General features: G+C 37.3%; 1 protein-coding gene across 5 annotated transcripts in view; it reads right to left on the bottom strand.

Moving 5' to 3' along the window:
- The window catches only part of LOC127218170 (glycerol kinase), a 71,087-nt gene that overhangs the window by 21,455 nt on the left and 32,130 nt on the right, over positions 1-17,502 (bottom strand). For 3 of the 5 annotated variants that reach the window (XM_051179195.1, XM_051179198.1, XM_051179197.1), the window contains 8 exons: positions 15,232-15,369; positions 10,813-10,922; positions 9,463-9,529; positions 8,376-8,393; positions 6,499-6,534; positions 5,879-5,946; positions 1,305-1,347; positions 629-709 (listed from right to left, as the gene is read on the bottom strand). In XM_051179195.1, coding sequence (XP_051035152.1) covers positions 629-709; positions 1,305-1,347; positions 5,879-5,946; positions 6,499-6,534; positions 8,376-8,393; positions 9,463-9,529; positions 10,813-10,922; positions 15,232-15,369 — 561 coding nt within the window. The remainder of the gene's footprint in view (positions 1-628; positions 710-1,304; positions 1,348-5,878; positions 5,947-6,498; positions 6,535-8,375; positions 8,394-9,462; positions 9,530-10,812; positions 10,923-15,231; positions 15,370-17,502) is intronic. The other 2 variants (XM_051179196.1, XM_051179199.1) reach the window with 1 other exon arrangement.

Here is a 17,502-nt window from a genome sequence, read left to right as displayed (position 1 = left end):
AATAGATGCTTCCTGGGAGAATGGGACAAATCTCCTCTCTTTCTTTCTCACATGCACATGTAACATAATCCTAATGGAGATACAAGTGAAGAGAGTTGCTCTGCCTTTCTGTGCCCAACAATTTACTATGGGACACTGGGCCATTTTAGTTACTAAACAGAAATGTTTAACCTGAAGGAAGTGCTAAAATCAGCCAATCCCTGAATTAAATTTTAAGGATATAAAACATTAGGTTTTACAGCAGGAAAATACTATCACCAAGGTGACAAAAAAACAATGGTATAATTTTGTCCCATAGAAGTCTTGACCCCTACTTTAGTCCAAGGTTCTTTCTACCCAAAGACCAAAATGGTGAAATTGTTGAGTCCTATATATTAAAATGTATGAGAAAAAAAATGTTAACTAACATGGCAATTTTTCCAGGTTTGGTATATCATGTAATTGCAAAGGGAGAAGGACTGCCATAAATTCAAGGCCAATTTAAAAAGGACTATAGAGAGTTCTTGACCAGCAGGGATACAGGACCAGATACTGTTTCAAAATAATACCCCTACACACAGAATGCATGGTAATTTTCATTAACTGTGAATGCATGTCATATCATCCGTACTGATTTAAAAGAACTTACTTCCAATGCATAATACACAGGTTTATCTCTGCCAAGTTTATAAGCCACAGTGGTCAGAAGGCCATGTTCAGAAAATACACACTGTAGGAGAGAAAAACAAAGATTTTAGTGTGAAAAAAAATTAAAGGGTAGTATAAAGCCCTCTTTTTTTGAGACAAAGTTTTACTATGCATTTATTGCTAGCCCAGAACTGACTAGGCTGGCCTTGAACTCAGAGATCTGTCTGCCTCTGCCTCCCAAGTGCTGGGATTAAATCCATGTACCACCACACACAACTTCAGTGGGGAAACATTTTTAAAGTTATAATAGAATATTTATTCATAATAATTATAATTCCATCCATAAAATAATTATTAAGACTAAGTCTTAATCATTAGTGTAAGAAGATTGCTAAAACATTACTTGTTTCAAATTAGATTTCACTAATAATTTGACATGATACTAAGCTTAGAATTTCCATTAACACAAAAGAAATTTAAAAAGCATAGAAGGCTTCTTATTAGAATCACTCCAATTTCATGATTTTCATCATTTCTATTGAACCACATTAAATCACAACACAGATTAAGTAAAAGGTAAAGACACCAAAAGCACACTAATAATGAATTAGATTCAAGCACTATGTATATGAATGAAAGAAGATTTTTATCAATGTGAATTTAGAAGACAAACCAACCTTATGGCCTGTGTTACACAGTAAGAAGCACCCTGTTCCATACCTATAGGTGGAGGAAGAATGAATGAACAGCATGACAATTCTATCAACAGCAAATAGCGAAATCTTAGTAATACCAGTGATCAAAACTGACATTTCACTTAGTACAATAAAAGTCATTTTATGAAAGCTTTTTAAAAGTTTGAAAGCTAACAATCATCACACACTAGATACTCTTTAAAAAGGGTATTTTTCTTTTAAATCAGTCTAGAAGGAAATACATTGAGATTAATTAATGGGGAAAATGCAGGTATAGGATTTAACATTTAGTCAGTCATAGGCCAAGGGCGTGCTTGTAAAATATGACTGAATCCCAATAAATTCCACATTCAGTTAAGGCACTAGCAATCCACATAGGGTGAAATGACTCACAGTCATTCAGCCACAGAGTTGGCCAGCTTAGCTCTGTCACTAATAACAGCTATGAACTGAGAATCACCACTATGTTCAGGCAGGGTGAAAGGATGAGCATGTAATGGCAGAAAGTATAGCTTGAAAAGCAGGATGAAAAGTGGCAAACAAGGAAAAGCTACTTAAGGCTTACTATCCTCATTTTCTCTGCAGGGTAATGTATTCCAACAGTGGTGGGATATAACCAAACCCAGAACTCAACACTGTCAATGTGGGAGAACTGAGCTTATTTTGTGGCAATTTATCAGTATAAGCTCTGGACTCTGCCTCAAGTCTGGCACATGGACATCATGGATAGTTTTGACTTGTGTATACAAGATCAGTTGCTAACCCCAACTGATTCTTGTAAGGGTCACAGAGAAACAGTTTTTTTGGTTTGTTGTTGTTGTTTTATGAGACAGGGTTTCTCTATGTAGGCCTACCTGTCTTGGAACTCACTCTATAGACCAGGTTGGTCTCAAACTCAGAGATACTACTGCCTCTGCCTCCCAAGTGCTGGGATTAAAGGCACATGCAACTCACCTAATAAATGTATGCTTTTAAAAGGAAAATAGGCTGGAGAGATGGTCCAGTAGCCAAAAGCACTTGTTGCTCTGCAGACGACCTGGGTTCCATTCCCAGCACCCATATAATTGTTCATAACAATCTATAACTCCAGTTCCAAATTAGCTGATGCTCTTTTTGACTTCCGTGTATACTAAGCACATGTATGGTACACAGACATACATGTAGGCAAACCATTTACATAAAACAACTTGTGCTTAACTCATTTCACATTTCCTTGAGTATATAATACATAACTTAGCAGTACTACAAACATGTTTCAAATACGAATTATTTTTTTACTGGACCTGTTCCTTACTTTGGCTAATCTTAACCTTCTGTCCCTGGGTCTTCTCCCTTGACTGTCTACAGTGTCCTGTGTATCCATGTAGTCTCCCTTTCTGTCCGAGTCTGTAGTATCAGGATATAGTGGTTTACACCACAGGTTCTCGGGCTCTAGCTTCTCTTTTCTTTGACCCACAACTGTCATCATATTAACTTGACAACTCCAGTCATACCTAAACACCAGCTCATAAATATTCAGAAGTTATCCATTCCCTATCAAGGAGAAGAAAAAAAATCAAAATCTTGGCTTTACAGCATGGGTGTTATGGTATGAATGAAATATCCCTCACTGGCTTATGATTTGAACATTTGGTCCTCAACTAGTGGTGCTATTTTTGGAAGATATGAAGGAGGGGCCTAGCTAGAGGATATATGTCATTGAATATATACTTTTGAAGGTTATACTAAGTCCTCAATCTACTGCTCTGTTTCTTCCTGCTGTCTGCCATGATGGTAATTTCTCCAATACATGGTCTTACCAATACATTGTTCGTCTACGTACCACCTGTCTCCACAACCCTAGTTTGCTTTTTATGCTGAGTAGCTTAGGTTGATGTGGAACTCACTATTCAGTCCAGACTATCTTCCAAATACCTGGAATGCATCTCAAAGTCACTGAGCTCATCTCCTATTTTCTAGCATTTTCCTAGCCCAAGATTCTCTACATTCTCTATAGGAAATCTTCCTATTTGTATCCTTGGTAAGTATCTCCTACAACTCCTTAGTATTGCTCATTCTCTAAAGCATCTCACTACCAGCATAGTGTTTTTATTTTATGATGCTGTGGTCATGTTCAGGGTGTTGTGAATGCCAGGCAAGCTCTCTACCACTGAGCCTATGCACACGATCATTTATGACTTTTCTGGTCTCATTTTGAAAGCCAATGACCTTACTTCAAAGTTTATATCATGCAAGCTCTAGTTCATACACCATTAACTTGATACCTGTATTGTACCCTCTCAGGGTAAGAAATGTGAGATCAAGATCTTAGGATTTTCTATTTCCCTTTTCAATCCTGGTAGTGACTACATAGGTACTCAAATAACTAATTTTAATTAATAATTTATGGACTTGGCTGACAATGGGAAAGAGAGAAATGAACAGAAGAGGGAGAAATGAAGGCTATTTCACTGTGTCCCTACTAGGTTCTATATATTTTGCTAGGTAATGGGTATATAGAGATGGTATCTGATTTACTAGCATTGTGTTCCTGTGTGAGCCAGTGTTCCTGGCAGAGAAGGAAAGGGAAAACAGCCTAGTTTTCTATGACTCCTGATTCAGTTGCTGGAACCCTGATTCAAAGAAAACGCTTTCACACTTCTGTTAACTCAAGTGTTCCTTAATGACCTGAGGTCATCACAGCCTACAAAGAATTTCCATATATCCTCTTCCCAACAACCTTTCATTCAAATAAGGCTACACACTCCCATGAGGGTGGCTGGCCCTGCTGAACAGAATTTATTTTGGGACTGCTAGATACTTCATTATTTGCAGAGAAAGAACTTAATTGCCTAAGCCAAAAATAAGACATCATGGTAGTCCATGCCTATAATCCCATCATTAATATTCCAGAACTACCAAGATGAGCACAGGAGCATCATAGAAAGTCCAAGGATAGACTGAGTTACCAGAGACCTTGTCTGAAAAACAACCCAACCAACCAATAAACAAAATATTGATGAGAAGGTGTAATGATACATGCTTATAATCTTAACACATGGGAGACTGAAGCCGAAGGGCGATTAAGTTTCTTGGCAGGCTGAGTGCATAGCAAACCAGACTACATCACCTGTCTCCAAAAATCCAACAAAAATTAAATAAAACAACAACAAACTTTCAAAACCAAAACAAACAAACAAACAAACAAAAAACATCCAACAAATCCAAACAAATTAATGAAACCCTTGATGACAGGATTAAGAAATCCCCATGTGAAGAGCCATTAAAGTTATATTTATGGAAATATTTCCTATACAGAACCGACAGTAAAGTTTAGCAGTTTAGAGGCCACAGCTAAGGAATACAATGAATTAAAATACAAATATTATGCCTCCGACTTACTAGATTTGGGGCATTACCTAAATTAGTTATTCTCTCTAAATCTTAAGTTATCTGACATGAAAGAGGAATAATAGGATTCCCATATAATAAGATTTATGTGGATTGAGTAATGAACCATTACACATAACACAATAGCCATTGTGTGAGCATGCATTATAATTTTCACTATTATTTCAACTCTTGGGACATATTGCTTCTGCAATATGTAATGGAGAGGGGACTATTTTTTTTTTTTTTTTTTTTTTTTTTTTTTTTTTGGTTTTTCGAGACACGGTTTCTCTGTGGCTTTGGAGGCTGTCCTAGAATGTTCTTGTACATGGTCTTGAACTCATAGAAATCCACCTGGGGGAGGCACTATCTCAATAAAAGAAATTAAGAGAAAAATAAAATAAAATAATAGGAGGAAAATATCATTGAGTCCTCCTTTCTTTCATTCTTTCTGTTCATCAGTGGAGGTACTTCAGTTCAGTTAGCATGAGGAAGAAAGCATCATGCTAAGACATTGGCATTAAATAGCCCATAAAAATATACTTTGAGATTGGTTACAGGTAGGAAAACCTGAGCAGGATAATACACTGTAATTTGTATTATAGCATTTCCTAATTTCTTTACAACTCCACCAATCTAGCTTTTTATAAAAAGGAGCAATTGTAGCTCTGTGATAAACAACGAAACAAAGACCTGGAATGTGGGGAGCCAAGACAGAAAGATACCCATGAATTTCTGACCAGTCTTAAGCTACCTACTTGAGTTTCAGAAGATGAGAGTCAGGCCCACCTCAAAAACACCCAAACTAAATTAAAAATAAAAGTCAAAAATAGCACTGGGGAGGTAGTTAGCTTGGCAGAATGCCAGGCTAACATGCATGAATTCCTAGCTTTAATCCCCAGAATTACATAAAACTGGGTCTCATGGTAGATGCCTGGAAATAAAGTACTTGAGAACTTAAGACAGAAGGATCAGGAGTTTCAGGCCAGCCTGGGCTATCTAAGACTCAAGGCAGAGAGAAAGGGAGCACAGAGGGGAAAACAGATTATAAAAATAATGTGCATATCCACAGTGAAGCGACTCAAGTATTGCATTTTGGCTGAACTTCAAAAACATCCCCTCCTTTAAAGCACCTGGGGAGACAAGGAAACAGAACATTGCTTTTGAAGCCGATTTCTAAAACTCACGTGTTTTTGGCCTGTCCATCTTGGAAGCACATTTGTCCCACCAAAGCAGCAGATTGGTCCCCCAAACACTGAAAAGATAAGCGACAATAAAAAAAAAAATACTAAGCCATAGGTTTATCTCTGTGTGTTTTTATTATCATGGAGTGAAATACTTATGTCTTACATTTCCTTCTATTGGCATTTCCCTCATTTGTTAATTAATATGAAGGGAGAGTTAAAATTCATTTCCCTCCCTCTTTCTTTCTTCTTTCTTTCCTTCTTTTTTCTTCCTTCTGTCTTTCTTCCTATGTCTTCCTTTCTTTCTTGAAACATAATGTCATATAACCCAGGCTAGTCTCTAACTCACTATGTGGCTGAGGCTAGACTTGGAGTTAGGACCCCAAAGTGTTGAGCTTGCACTACATCATTACACAAGGCTTAGAATTCCATCAAAAGATTTTCAGTGACCCACCCTATGTCACCGAAGCTCAAGTAGCCAATGTTGCAGCTCTTACTTGTTCTTCCCAGTTCAAGAACAGGCAGAAGCATTAAGACAGAGGAGGGAAGCCATAACAGTGTAGGATAGAGGTGGGGGTGGGGACGGGGGTTATACTAGGAAGATATTTGGTATTGATACTTACCCCAGATATTGGCACACCTTCCAGGGCCCCAGCTTTCTGATAAAATTTTTAAAAAGGATTAAGAACAGTCACAAAATTTTCGCTCTACTAACATAACTGCTATGAATGAACAAGATGAGCAACATGCCAAAGGATGTGAGCAGATAAGACAAAGCAAGTGTTTTAACCACATGAGCAGGAGACTATACATTTGTAGAAATGAGAAGAGGAGACATGGCATTGGAAAAGGAATATAAAACAATGGACTAGCAGTCAGGAGACATGGACTCTACTCCTGGTTAGTTAGTGTTAGGCCACAAGCAGGCTGCTGAACTGCTCTACACAACTTATTTATTTACAAAATGACAACTGGGCTAAGTGATTGCAGATCAGAGTTGGTGCTTTGATATCATTGCTGCTATTATGAAACAAGCAACATATTTTTTAAATAACTAACAAACTAGCATGGAACATAGTTTCGAGGAGTGGGTATTTCATCGACTCTTCTTTCCATAGAAACTGCTTTTAAGAAGCAAGAGTGCTTTGATTTCAGATATTTATTCAAAGAAAGTTAAATTTAGACAAGTAACAGTTAATTTATGAATGCTATTTTGTTTTGTTTTGTTTTTAATTTCAATTGGTAGATGCAAAGTGAGACTTTAGTGGCTTGTGGCCAAACTATATAGCTTTTGAAAAAACATATTACAAGGCTGAGAATATATGTCAGTGCTACAGCTATTGCCTTGCATATGCTGGGCACCAGGTCTGGTTCCCAGGGTCACAGCAAGGAAAACATTATGACAGAGCAATTTGTACTAATATTAAGGAATTAGAGAAATTACGGAATGTGATCCCTCAAGTAAGGGCAATGTACTGGAAAGAACACTAAATGAACAACTCCAGACTGTCTCCTTTGCTTACCATTTGTTAGCAAATGGCCCTGGGACCTGTAGTGCCTTAGCTGTTAACATGAGTAAGGTAACTCTAGTACCCTCCTCATGTATCTTTGATAGTAGGAAATAACATATACATATATATATATATATATATTGTGTGTGTGTGTGTGTGTACACACATATATATGGAAACCCTTATCAAAATAGGAAATGCCCTCTAGATTCTTACTAATACTTTCTTTCAAGCTGTATGATCAATTAAAGACTAGCTATCATTGAAGCTAGGTATCAAACGTAAGCAAGTCCTCTACTACTGAGCTACATTCCCTGTGTAAAAGACTTGATATTTATTATAATATATTCTTTGAAAATTAGCCTGGATAGTAATGAAGATTAGACTAGATAAAAGGCTTAAGTATAATCATCAGGAAACCTAGAGGCTTTCTATCTTGGTAATTTATTATAAGTCTGTTTATACTTTCAAAATTATCAAACTTTTAAAACAATATAAGGAATGTTCAGGCATGTAAAGCGCTCTGTTTCCTTTATGGGGAGAGGCTTCTGGAGGATTCCAGGAGGCTCCTCTGAGGAAGCATGCAGAAAAAGTGACAGTGCATTTCCAACTAATTGGTCTGGAACATTGGGCAAAACATTATAAAAGATAGACACATAGGATATTTGAAAACAATTTCTAATTTCCCTACTATGCTAAAGGCCACAGTACATCACAACAGTACTTTGCAATAAGTAGCATCAAAATCTCTGGAAAACTCCCCCAGAATTTTAGAAACCTTTATTTTAGTCTTAGGAAAAATAAATAAACAAGATTCTGCTTCCTTTCAAAAATGAAATATGACTATTGCTTATAATATTTTATAAGGTTATACAAATTCTAGGTACACTTGTTTAGTACACAGACTTGTACTTGTCTAAAAATAAATGGAAATGCACTGTATCTTTTTTAAACAAATGGGTAGCATAATTGGTGGGTAGCCTACTCACCAGACTATGAGAGATTTTCTATAGTCAGCAAGGGGGAGAGAGGGGGACAGAAGCATAATATTTTAAGTGCAAGAGAAAATTAGGTCAATGAAATGTTTTCTTTCTATCATTCTCTGAAGCTATTTCAAAAATAGCCTCTTTTGCTCTGACCCAAGTGAGTTTGTGATCATTATGAAACTACAAAAGAACTATAGATAACCAGTTACTATGCCTGCCTTCAGCAATTCCACATTGCCTTAAAAAGCCTCATTCTACTCAGAGCACTTAAAAAAATTCTTGCTCAAGCATTAGCTAGAGCATCTGATATTCAATTCTATTTTTCTTAACTATATGAATGGAGTTCCTAATATTTTTCATGAAATGACTTGTTTTGAAGCTTTCTTGAACTTAATTCTTAAGTTTTATCATGAATTTCAAATTTCTATGCTTAAATACCAGTTCAAACCCTCTTAAAGGTTTCTATTCCTAATACTTAACCACAGATTTTTCAGTGATACTAAGCACACTTACTTTTCTTCCTCTAGGTTTTAGTAAAATGCCTGTTATGGAAATTGCCTTAAAAAGCTACCTATTTTAGAAACAGACCCTTTGCTTTCCGTTTCTTTGTTAAATTGTTCCAGACTGACAAAGAATGAAATATATAACAATGGTTCAGCCATTAAAAGGGATTAACTAGAAAAAGAACACTATTAAGGTGAAAATACTACCGGCTTTAAAACTAAAAGCAGACATCATAGATACTACAGTTATCTGGAAGGATAAACTTTCCTAAACATTCCCATACTACTGTTGAGAGTTAGGTTAATGGTAATACTTAAAATATTAATATTTAAAACACAAAACAATATTACTGAAAGAAAAGCCAACTCAAGTTTATAAATAGAAAACCAATTGGTAGTAAGCACTCTGACATTTTTAGTTATAAAGCCACTTAAAAACATTAACTTCTTATTTTACATACTATGGACATTCACAGAGAAAGTCCCAAATTCCAAGCTATAAAACATAGTAAAGTTGACTACTAAATTCTAAATGGCAAAGATCTTTCTTTTTTAATAAAATCCCCTCTTCCTACTATTTGTTTTACCATTAGGCCATAGATCTCAGAAGAACTCCGGACATTGGGAAGAATTTCCATTGGTATTCCAAAAAATCTGAAAAAGAATAGCTTTTGGTATATAACACGATTTTGAATAAACGTGTAGAAACATTTCAAACATAAATAATTAGAAAATGGGTGCATCTGAGCATAGAATCCAATAGTGGAAAACATATTAGCCAAGTGAACATAGTTGTATGTTTGGGTACTTTACAGTCCAACCTTAAACAACCGAATCATTACAAAGTGTAAATACTCAGAAAGCAAAGCACTGTTCTAATCCAGGAACCAGAAACCCAAGATCACCGACAGGGCTATGAGTTGCCCCAACCCCAACACCCAAGCAATCTGTGATCTGATGGAGCACATGAAGGAGCATTTCCTACAGACCCAAAGCTGCAGGATATCTATGACACTGGCCAACAACAGGATATCCAAGAAGGGTGCCAGTATCAATGATGTAGCAGAAACTGATGGGAGATGTCATTCTGTATATGTTTCTCATACTGGTTAATAAATAAAGCACTGTTGGCCAATAGGAAAGGAAGATAGGAGGGACTAGGAGACAAGGAGGAAAGAGGAAGTAGGAAGGAGGAGTCAAGATGGAGAGTCTGGAGAAAGCAGTATGCTGGCCGGCTCCCCGGTAAGAGAAATACATAGATCAGCAGAAATGGGTTAATAATTAAGACAGAGCTAGCCAATAAGAAATTAGCACCTGGCAAATAGCACTGTATCAAATACAGAGTCTCTGTGCATTATTTGGGGCTGGCATAGTCGACAGGACCAGACCAGGTAGCGGGAGGAAAAACCTTCTTACAGAAACCAGACTAATGACTCTTTGCAATGAACACATGCAAGTAAAAATATATTGAGAAAAGGATAATCTATGTGACTCTGTGTCACACTATGGCATGGTGAGATTTTACTTTATTTCATTGCTGGGGTGCAAGGGCAGAGGGTGTATATGAAGGGAAGAAGAGATGAATGAGGTCGAGATGCATAATGTGAAAACCATAAAGAATAAATAGAAAGTTTTTTTAAAACCCATACACAATAGAAGCTATGTGTAATCCCAGAACTAGTAAAGCTGACACCGAGGAAGTCAGCACAAATTCAAGATTAGCCTGGGACAAAAAAAAAAAAAAAAAAAAAGCCCCCTCAAACAAAACAAAAACCCACATTAAAACACAGACTTGCATACCGTTGTTGAAATATTACAATAAATGTTAGTGCACAACTACCATCTGCAAACAGAAAGATTTAGATTCTAAATAAATAATGTATACAAGAATGTATAGAGAAAACTGCGTTGAGGTGAAAAAAAAAAAAATAACTTACTCGCAGAGCTCTTTATCCCATTCCAAAGAATGAATGTTAAAAAGCATAGTCCTACTAGCATTTGTTACATCTGTACAGTGGACACCCCCATTGATTCCTCCTGTCAAACTCTAGACAAAATGAAAGGGAGAGGTTAAGTCTGAACAAATCTGCAGTTATATTTATATATTGTCAAGGGCAATTATTAGCAGCAGGGCACATAAAACAAATGGAAGAACAAAACATTTCAATTATTGAGGTTTAGCAGCACTCAAAAGAATTACAATCTGAACTACACATATAATTTTAAAATGTCTAGTAGCTGGACTTGGAAGATGGCTCATCAGTTAGGCACTTGCTGCCAAACTTGATGGACCTGAGCTAATTCATGTGACCCACATGGTAGAAGGAGAGATGTGATTCCCACAAGTTGCCCTCTGGCCTCCACATACTTCATGCCAGGCATTCTCCCCACCCAAATAAATGTAATAAAAAAAGTAGCTACATTAAAAACTCACACAGTCATAGGATTATAACATATACCTATATATCCTATATCTCATGTTATTTAGCAACTTATCTAAAATTACATATGAACATACAATCAATGAAATATAAATACATTTATTTTATTTGTCTTAAATCTGTACACTCCAGTATGTTATTTTATATTCACAACACACTACAGTTCAGATTGATGACACTTAAATATTCACAGACTCATGTGAATACTCTATTCCTACAATCTAGTTCATTTCTGATTAAACAAACATTTGGATTTTAATCTTCTATCTTTGGAAAATGCAGTCTTATAAAATTTGACTAGAATGTTACCTCCAAAGGTTTATAGAAAACTTTGTATATTCACTTTTTTTCTTTTTTAATAGCACATCTTTTTGCACACATCCTGAAAGCAGAGTTTTAAGTTCTCTGTAACAGCTTGGGAAGCAATGCTGACTTCCTTGAAATGGAAACAGTAAGAGGTAAGAAAAGAACATAGGTAGATAAATAGCATGACATAGTGTGTAACCCCCAAATGCCATTCAGCTTTGAGACAATTGCTAGAGCTACTCATTCCAACTGTGGCTGGAATACAAGAAAACAGTTGGCCTCTACAAAACACAAAGTATACATTCCCTGGCAAAGTACAGGGCAGGGTGGAGAAGGCAATTCTTCCATGAAGTATTCTGAAAGACCTGCTATATGGATTTCATAAATGAAAATAAGGAGAATACTCGCTTGAAGTCCTCCCAAATGGTGAAAAAGTTCCTCATATGTTCTTCATATACTTACTGAAGTATTTGAGAATTATATGTTTGGAATTATGTGAGTAAAGTTGAAGAAAGTTGGCATAAAATTGTATGATCTTACATTTGGCTTACTGTTAGAGATGTTAACTACAGGATTGCCTATTTTGGGGACACAACAAGGAAAGGAATAAAAAAAAAGAATAGAGAAAATGAAGCAAAACAGGACATATTCTATAAGGATATATATAATTGTGGGACTAGAAATAAGCTCAGCAAAGAGCATTGGCTGCTCTGCCATAGGACCCAGGTTCAATCACTAGCACCCACCCTTGAGCTCAATACTGTATCATCTATTGTCCCAAGGAATCTGATGCTCTCTTCTGGTCTCAGAAGATACTGCATATATGTGGTGCATAAACACACACACACACACACACACAGAGAGAGAGAGAGAGAGAGAGAGAGAGAGAGAGAGAGAGAGAGAGAGAGAGAGAGGGAGGGAGGGAGGGAGGCAAAATGCCCATACACACAATTTTTTTTAATTTTTTTTATCTTTATCCCAGCTCCCTCTCCCTCCCTCTTTCCCTCCCTTTTACCCTCTCTGCCCTCTCATATGCAACCTAACCACCCTCCCCTCCCATCCCCCCACTCCAATTCCATAAGTAGGGGAATGCCATCCAGTTGGGGTCATGTAGATCTGACAGGTCATGTGAAGTAGGGACTAGGGCTTCTCTCCTGTCTCTAGATTAAGACAGTTATCCCTCCATGGGGGATGTGTTTGCAAAGTCCTTTTGTGCACCAGGGATACATCCTGGCTCCACTGTCGGTCCCTTAGACTGCTCAGTCCTTCTGGTTGTGACCCATATTCAGAGGGGCCTGAGTCAGTCCCATGCTGGCTTCACAGCTATGAGTCTAGTGGCCCTTAGCTCCTCCTTGTTTAGGTAAGCTGTCTGTATGTGTTTCTGCCTCATGGTCTTGTCCTCTCCATCTGCATCTGGGTTCTAGTTCGACTCAGTGTTTATGTATGGGTGTTTGCTCCTGTTTCCAACAGGCATTAGTTGAGGGCTCCATGGATAAGTTAAGTTGTTGATCTCACTCTCCGGGAAGGGCATTTATGATAGCCTTTCCACGGAAGCTCAAATTGTTAGTTGGCGGCAGTCTTGTAGTTCTCTCGACCTTTCTTTGTGTTCAATTTTATCTTCAAAACAATATTCTCTCTCTCTCTCTCTCTCTCTCTCTCTCTCTCTCTCTCTCTCTCTCTCTCTCTCTCTCTCTCTCTCTCTCTCTCCCCTGTCTTCTATTCCTAACCAGGCTCAATCTTCCTGGTCGCACATGTTTTCCTTTCCTCCCCCTCGTTTTCTCCTACTTCTCTCTCCATTCGCTGCCCCCCCACTTCCCCTGAGCTCTGGGGGACTTGTCCATTACCAGTTCTGTGAGGGACTTTATATGAATCTCTTAGAATACAACTTGTATCCTAGTTCCTCTGGTGGTGTGAATTATAGGCTGGTGATCCTTTGATCTAGGTCTAAAATCCATATATGAGTGAGTACATACTGTGTTCCTCTTTTTGTGACTGGGTTACCTCATTCAGGATGGTTTCTTCAAGTGCCATCCACTTGTCTGCGAATTTCAAGATACTTTTATTTTTTTCTGCAGAGTAGTATTCCATTGTGTAGATGTGCCACATCTTCATTAACCATTCTTCAATTCAGGGGCATCTAGGTTGCTTCCAGGTTCTTGCTATTACAAATAGTGCTGCTATGAACATAGTTGAACAGATGTCTTTGTTGCATGGATGTGAATCCTTTGGGTATATGCCTAAGAGGGGGATTGCCGGGTCCTGTGGTAAACTAATTCCCATTTTCCTGAGGAACCGCCATACTGATCTCCAAAATGGCTTTATGAGTTTGCACTCCCACCCGCAGTGGAGGAATGTTCCCCTTTCTTCACATACTCTCCAACATAAGTCATCATTGGTGTTTCTAATTTTAGCCATTCTCGCAGGGGTAAGATGGTATCTCAAAGTTGTTTTGATTTGCATTTCCCTGATAGCTAAGGATGTGGAGCATTTTCTTAAGTATCTTTCAGCCTTTTTGATTTCCTCTATTGAGAATTTTTTCTTCAGTTCTGTACCCCATTTTTTAATAGGGTCATTTGGTGTTTGTTGACTAGTTTCTTGAGTTCTTTGTATATTTTGGAGATCAGCCCTTCGTCGGATATAGGATTGTTGAAAATCTTTTCCCAGTCTGTGGGCTGCCGTTTGGTCTTGTCCACTGTGTCCTTTGCCTTACAGAAGCTTGTAAGTTTGAAGAGGTCCCATTTATTAATTCACACAAAATAATTTTTAAAAAAAAATCAAAGATCTACATTATAAACCAGGTATGATGGCACACATATTTAATCCCAGTACTTGAGAGGCAGAAGCAGGTGGATGTCTATGGTCTACACAGCATGTTTTAGGTCTCCCAAGGCTACATACTGAAATCCTCTCAGCGATAAAGAGAGACAGAGACAAAGATAAACTGGATATGGCAGGATATAGTAAAACTTGTCCGCATCTAAGGAGATAGATGTTGGAGGACTGGCACAAGATCAAGTCTAATATAATAGGGTCTACAAGGTGAACGGCAGATCAGTCAGGTCTATATACTGACCGACTGTCTCAAAATGCCCAAACAGAAAAAATAATGTGCCATATAAATTTCTAAACTATTCGTTTCTACTGACCTGTGTTCAGCTCTGGGCAAAACATTTTAATATAAACTGCTTTGATTTAGTTTCATATCCTGGCATGGTTTCACAAGAGAAAGCTGCAAAAACACTGGCAGTGAAGGAGAGATATTGAGGCATTTTACTAAGTGAAACAGTTATTTCTTTTAAGAAATGGCTAGTGGAATAGAAGGAAATGATAAGCATGAGAGCAAAGCTACCTAAATTACTTGCCCAAATGATAAGAGTTATAAAGTACAGTTTTGATAATTACTTTCTGCTGTCACTCAAATAATAACAAGGAAAGTAAGATGGGAAGTAGACAAATATGTCTCTGAAATGGAGACATTCTGCTGCTTTGAGTAGTTTTACTCAATAATGATGCTAAATAAAAGTCCAACATATTGGTCAAAAATAGTAAGTAGGACAGTTAAAAAATACCCCAAAATGTTCTCTATGCATACATTACATCTAAACATACCCAAATGAGCCATGAATCAATGGTCCCAAAAAGAGCTCTGTTTTCCTCCACCGCCTTTTGAACTTTTTTCACATTGTCAAGGAGCCAACGAAGTTTCACTGCACTGAAGTAAGTGCTAAGTGGAAGGCCTGTCTTGGACTAAAACAGTTACAAAGTTCAGTCAGTATATTACACTTATCACAGTTTAAAACAAAACCTCTAAAGAAGAACACTCAAAACATCAACTGGTTAGTAGCTCTAAAGGCAATCCCAAAGGCTTTCAAGTGAAAGTACTTTTCCTATATCACGGAACAGGAAATCATGCTCATGGCCATAGAGCAGAGCAATTAAGCTTGCAGTTCAAAGAGTATCCATGTAAACAAGGAGAAGAATAAATTAAGTGACACACCATCTTCTAATTAGATAGCAGCAGTGCAATGTCATTTTGCAATAAATTGCTCATCTGTAGATCCTAAACTAAAATTCTACACTTTATTTTTCTTTTCATGGTAGATTGTGAATTTAATAGTCATAAATTAATAGCAGTAGCAAGAAAATTATTTTATAAACACATAATTTAATAACATACCATGTTTGTGTATGCATGCATAATACATACTTACTCAAATATCAGAGTAATGCAAACTTAGTGGAAAATAAATAGAGTTCAGTGACATGCCAGATTAAAGCAATAAAAAATTGTTGGGCACAAGAAAGGAGCTAGCTAAAGTCAGCAAATACAAGGAATAGAAGAAAGGGGTACTGGGTAAAGACTAAAGTATAAAAATGAAACCCATGTGTTCTTGCTAGTCTTTGTTGAGAATGGCTGAGGTCCAATTCTTACTAGCATATTCAACATGAAATTTCTTTATAAAGTTCAAGTAAACGGATTAAGAAGTAATTAAATAATATTAAATGACATAATTGCTTTCTCTGCTTATCTTACATGAACATACTTCATGAGAAAACTGAAATCACAGCTGATGTTATATTGGTATATGCCTATAATCTCAACAGTTGAGAGGCAGAGGGAAAAAGATTATTGAGGAGCTGGAAAGATGGCTTGGCAGTTAAAAGCACTGGCTGCTCTTCCAGAGGACTCAGGTTTGGTTCCCAGTACCCATATGGTAGTTAATAGCTGTCTGAAACTCCAGTCCCATGGAATCTGATACCCTCTTCTTACATCTGTGGGCACCAGGCATGCATGCAGTGCACAGCTAATACCCATAGGCAAAACAGTCAGACATAAAATAAGATAAAGGTTCAAAGCTTGCTGCAAGTTTGAGGCCTGAATGGTATACACAGTGAGCTCCATGTCAGCCAGAGTTACACTTACACAGTAAGATCCAGTCTCAAAAATTCTTCATACAATATATTACGGTCATAGTTCCCTTCTCACACCTCCTCTTAGATCCTCCCACCCACTCACTCCATATGTGCTCTCTCTCCTCCCTCCTCTCTCTCTCTAGTAAACAAACAAGTAAGCAAACAAGAAAACACCCATAATCCATAATTTTTAAAGAAAAAACAAAAGAAACACAGACAAAACACATACACAATCCATATAAGCATATAGCCAGAAACCATAATATTCTCGAATAGTTTAATTCCATCTGCAAGTCAGAGGGGTAATGGGGTCTGGGAGAAGGGGAGGAAGGGGTGAGGTTGGGATATAAAATGAAATATAAATTTTAAATCCAATTTTTAAAAATCTTAAGGTTTTCAGCTTTCTCTGGGGTTGTTGGGAGCAGAGAGTGTCAGTGCTCAGAATTAATGGAAGAAAATAACATATGGAAATGTTATTTGACTTGCAAGGTCATCCTACAGAGGGATATCCTGTGGTACATCCTCAAGAAGATCTTGCAAACACAATAGATATGACTTAAAATGATGCAGATAGGGTGTGTGAAAGTTGACTGCAGTGGCAAGCACAGAAAACTACAAAACCCTTGAAGCCCAATGCAGATGGTAGGAGGCAGGTTCATGTAGGGTGACAAAACAAATAAAAATAGGAATAAATGGGCAAGAGAAGCCAGAAACTCCTTAGGCAGGGAAGGGAGCAGACCACGGGTTATCTGCTAGCCTGTTATAATGAATGGTATTTTAACATTAGTTTCAGATCCAAGAACTAATATGTGTGCCACTGGCAAATGAAAACCAAACACATTTTGTTAACACAAAACAAAACTTCTTTTTGAGTTCTAGAAGAACTTGAAATTGCTAAAAAGTTAACTACACTTATCTAAAGTAAAAGATCTATATGAGAATGTTAAACTAGGCATATTTTATTAT

Source organism: Phodopus roborovskii, unplaced genomic scaffold (assembly GCF_943737965.1).
Source record: "Phodopus roborovskii unplaced genomic scaffold, PHOROB, whole genome shotgun sequence".
NCBI lineage: Eukaryota > Metazoa > Chordata > Mammalia > Rodentia > Cricetidae > Phodopus > Phodopus roborovskii.
This window is presented reverse-complemented; position numbering and strand designations above follow the sequence as displayed.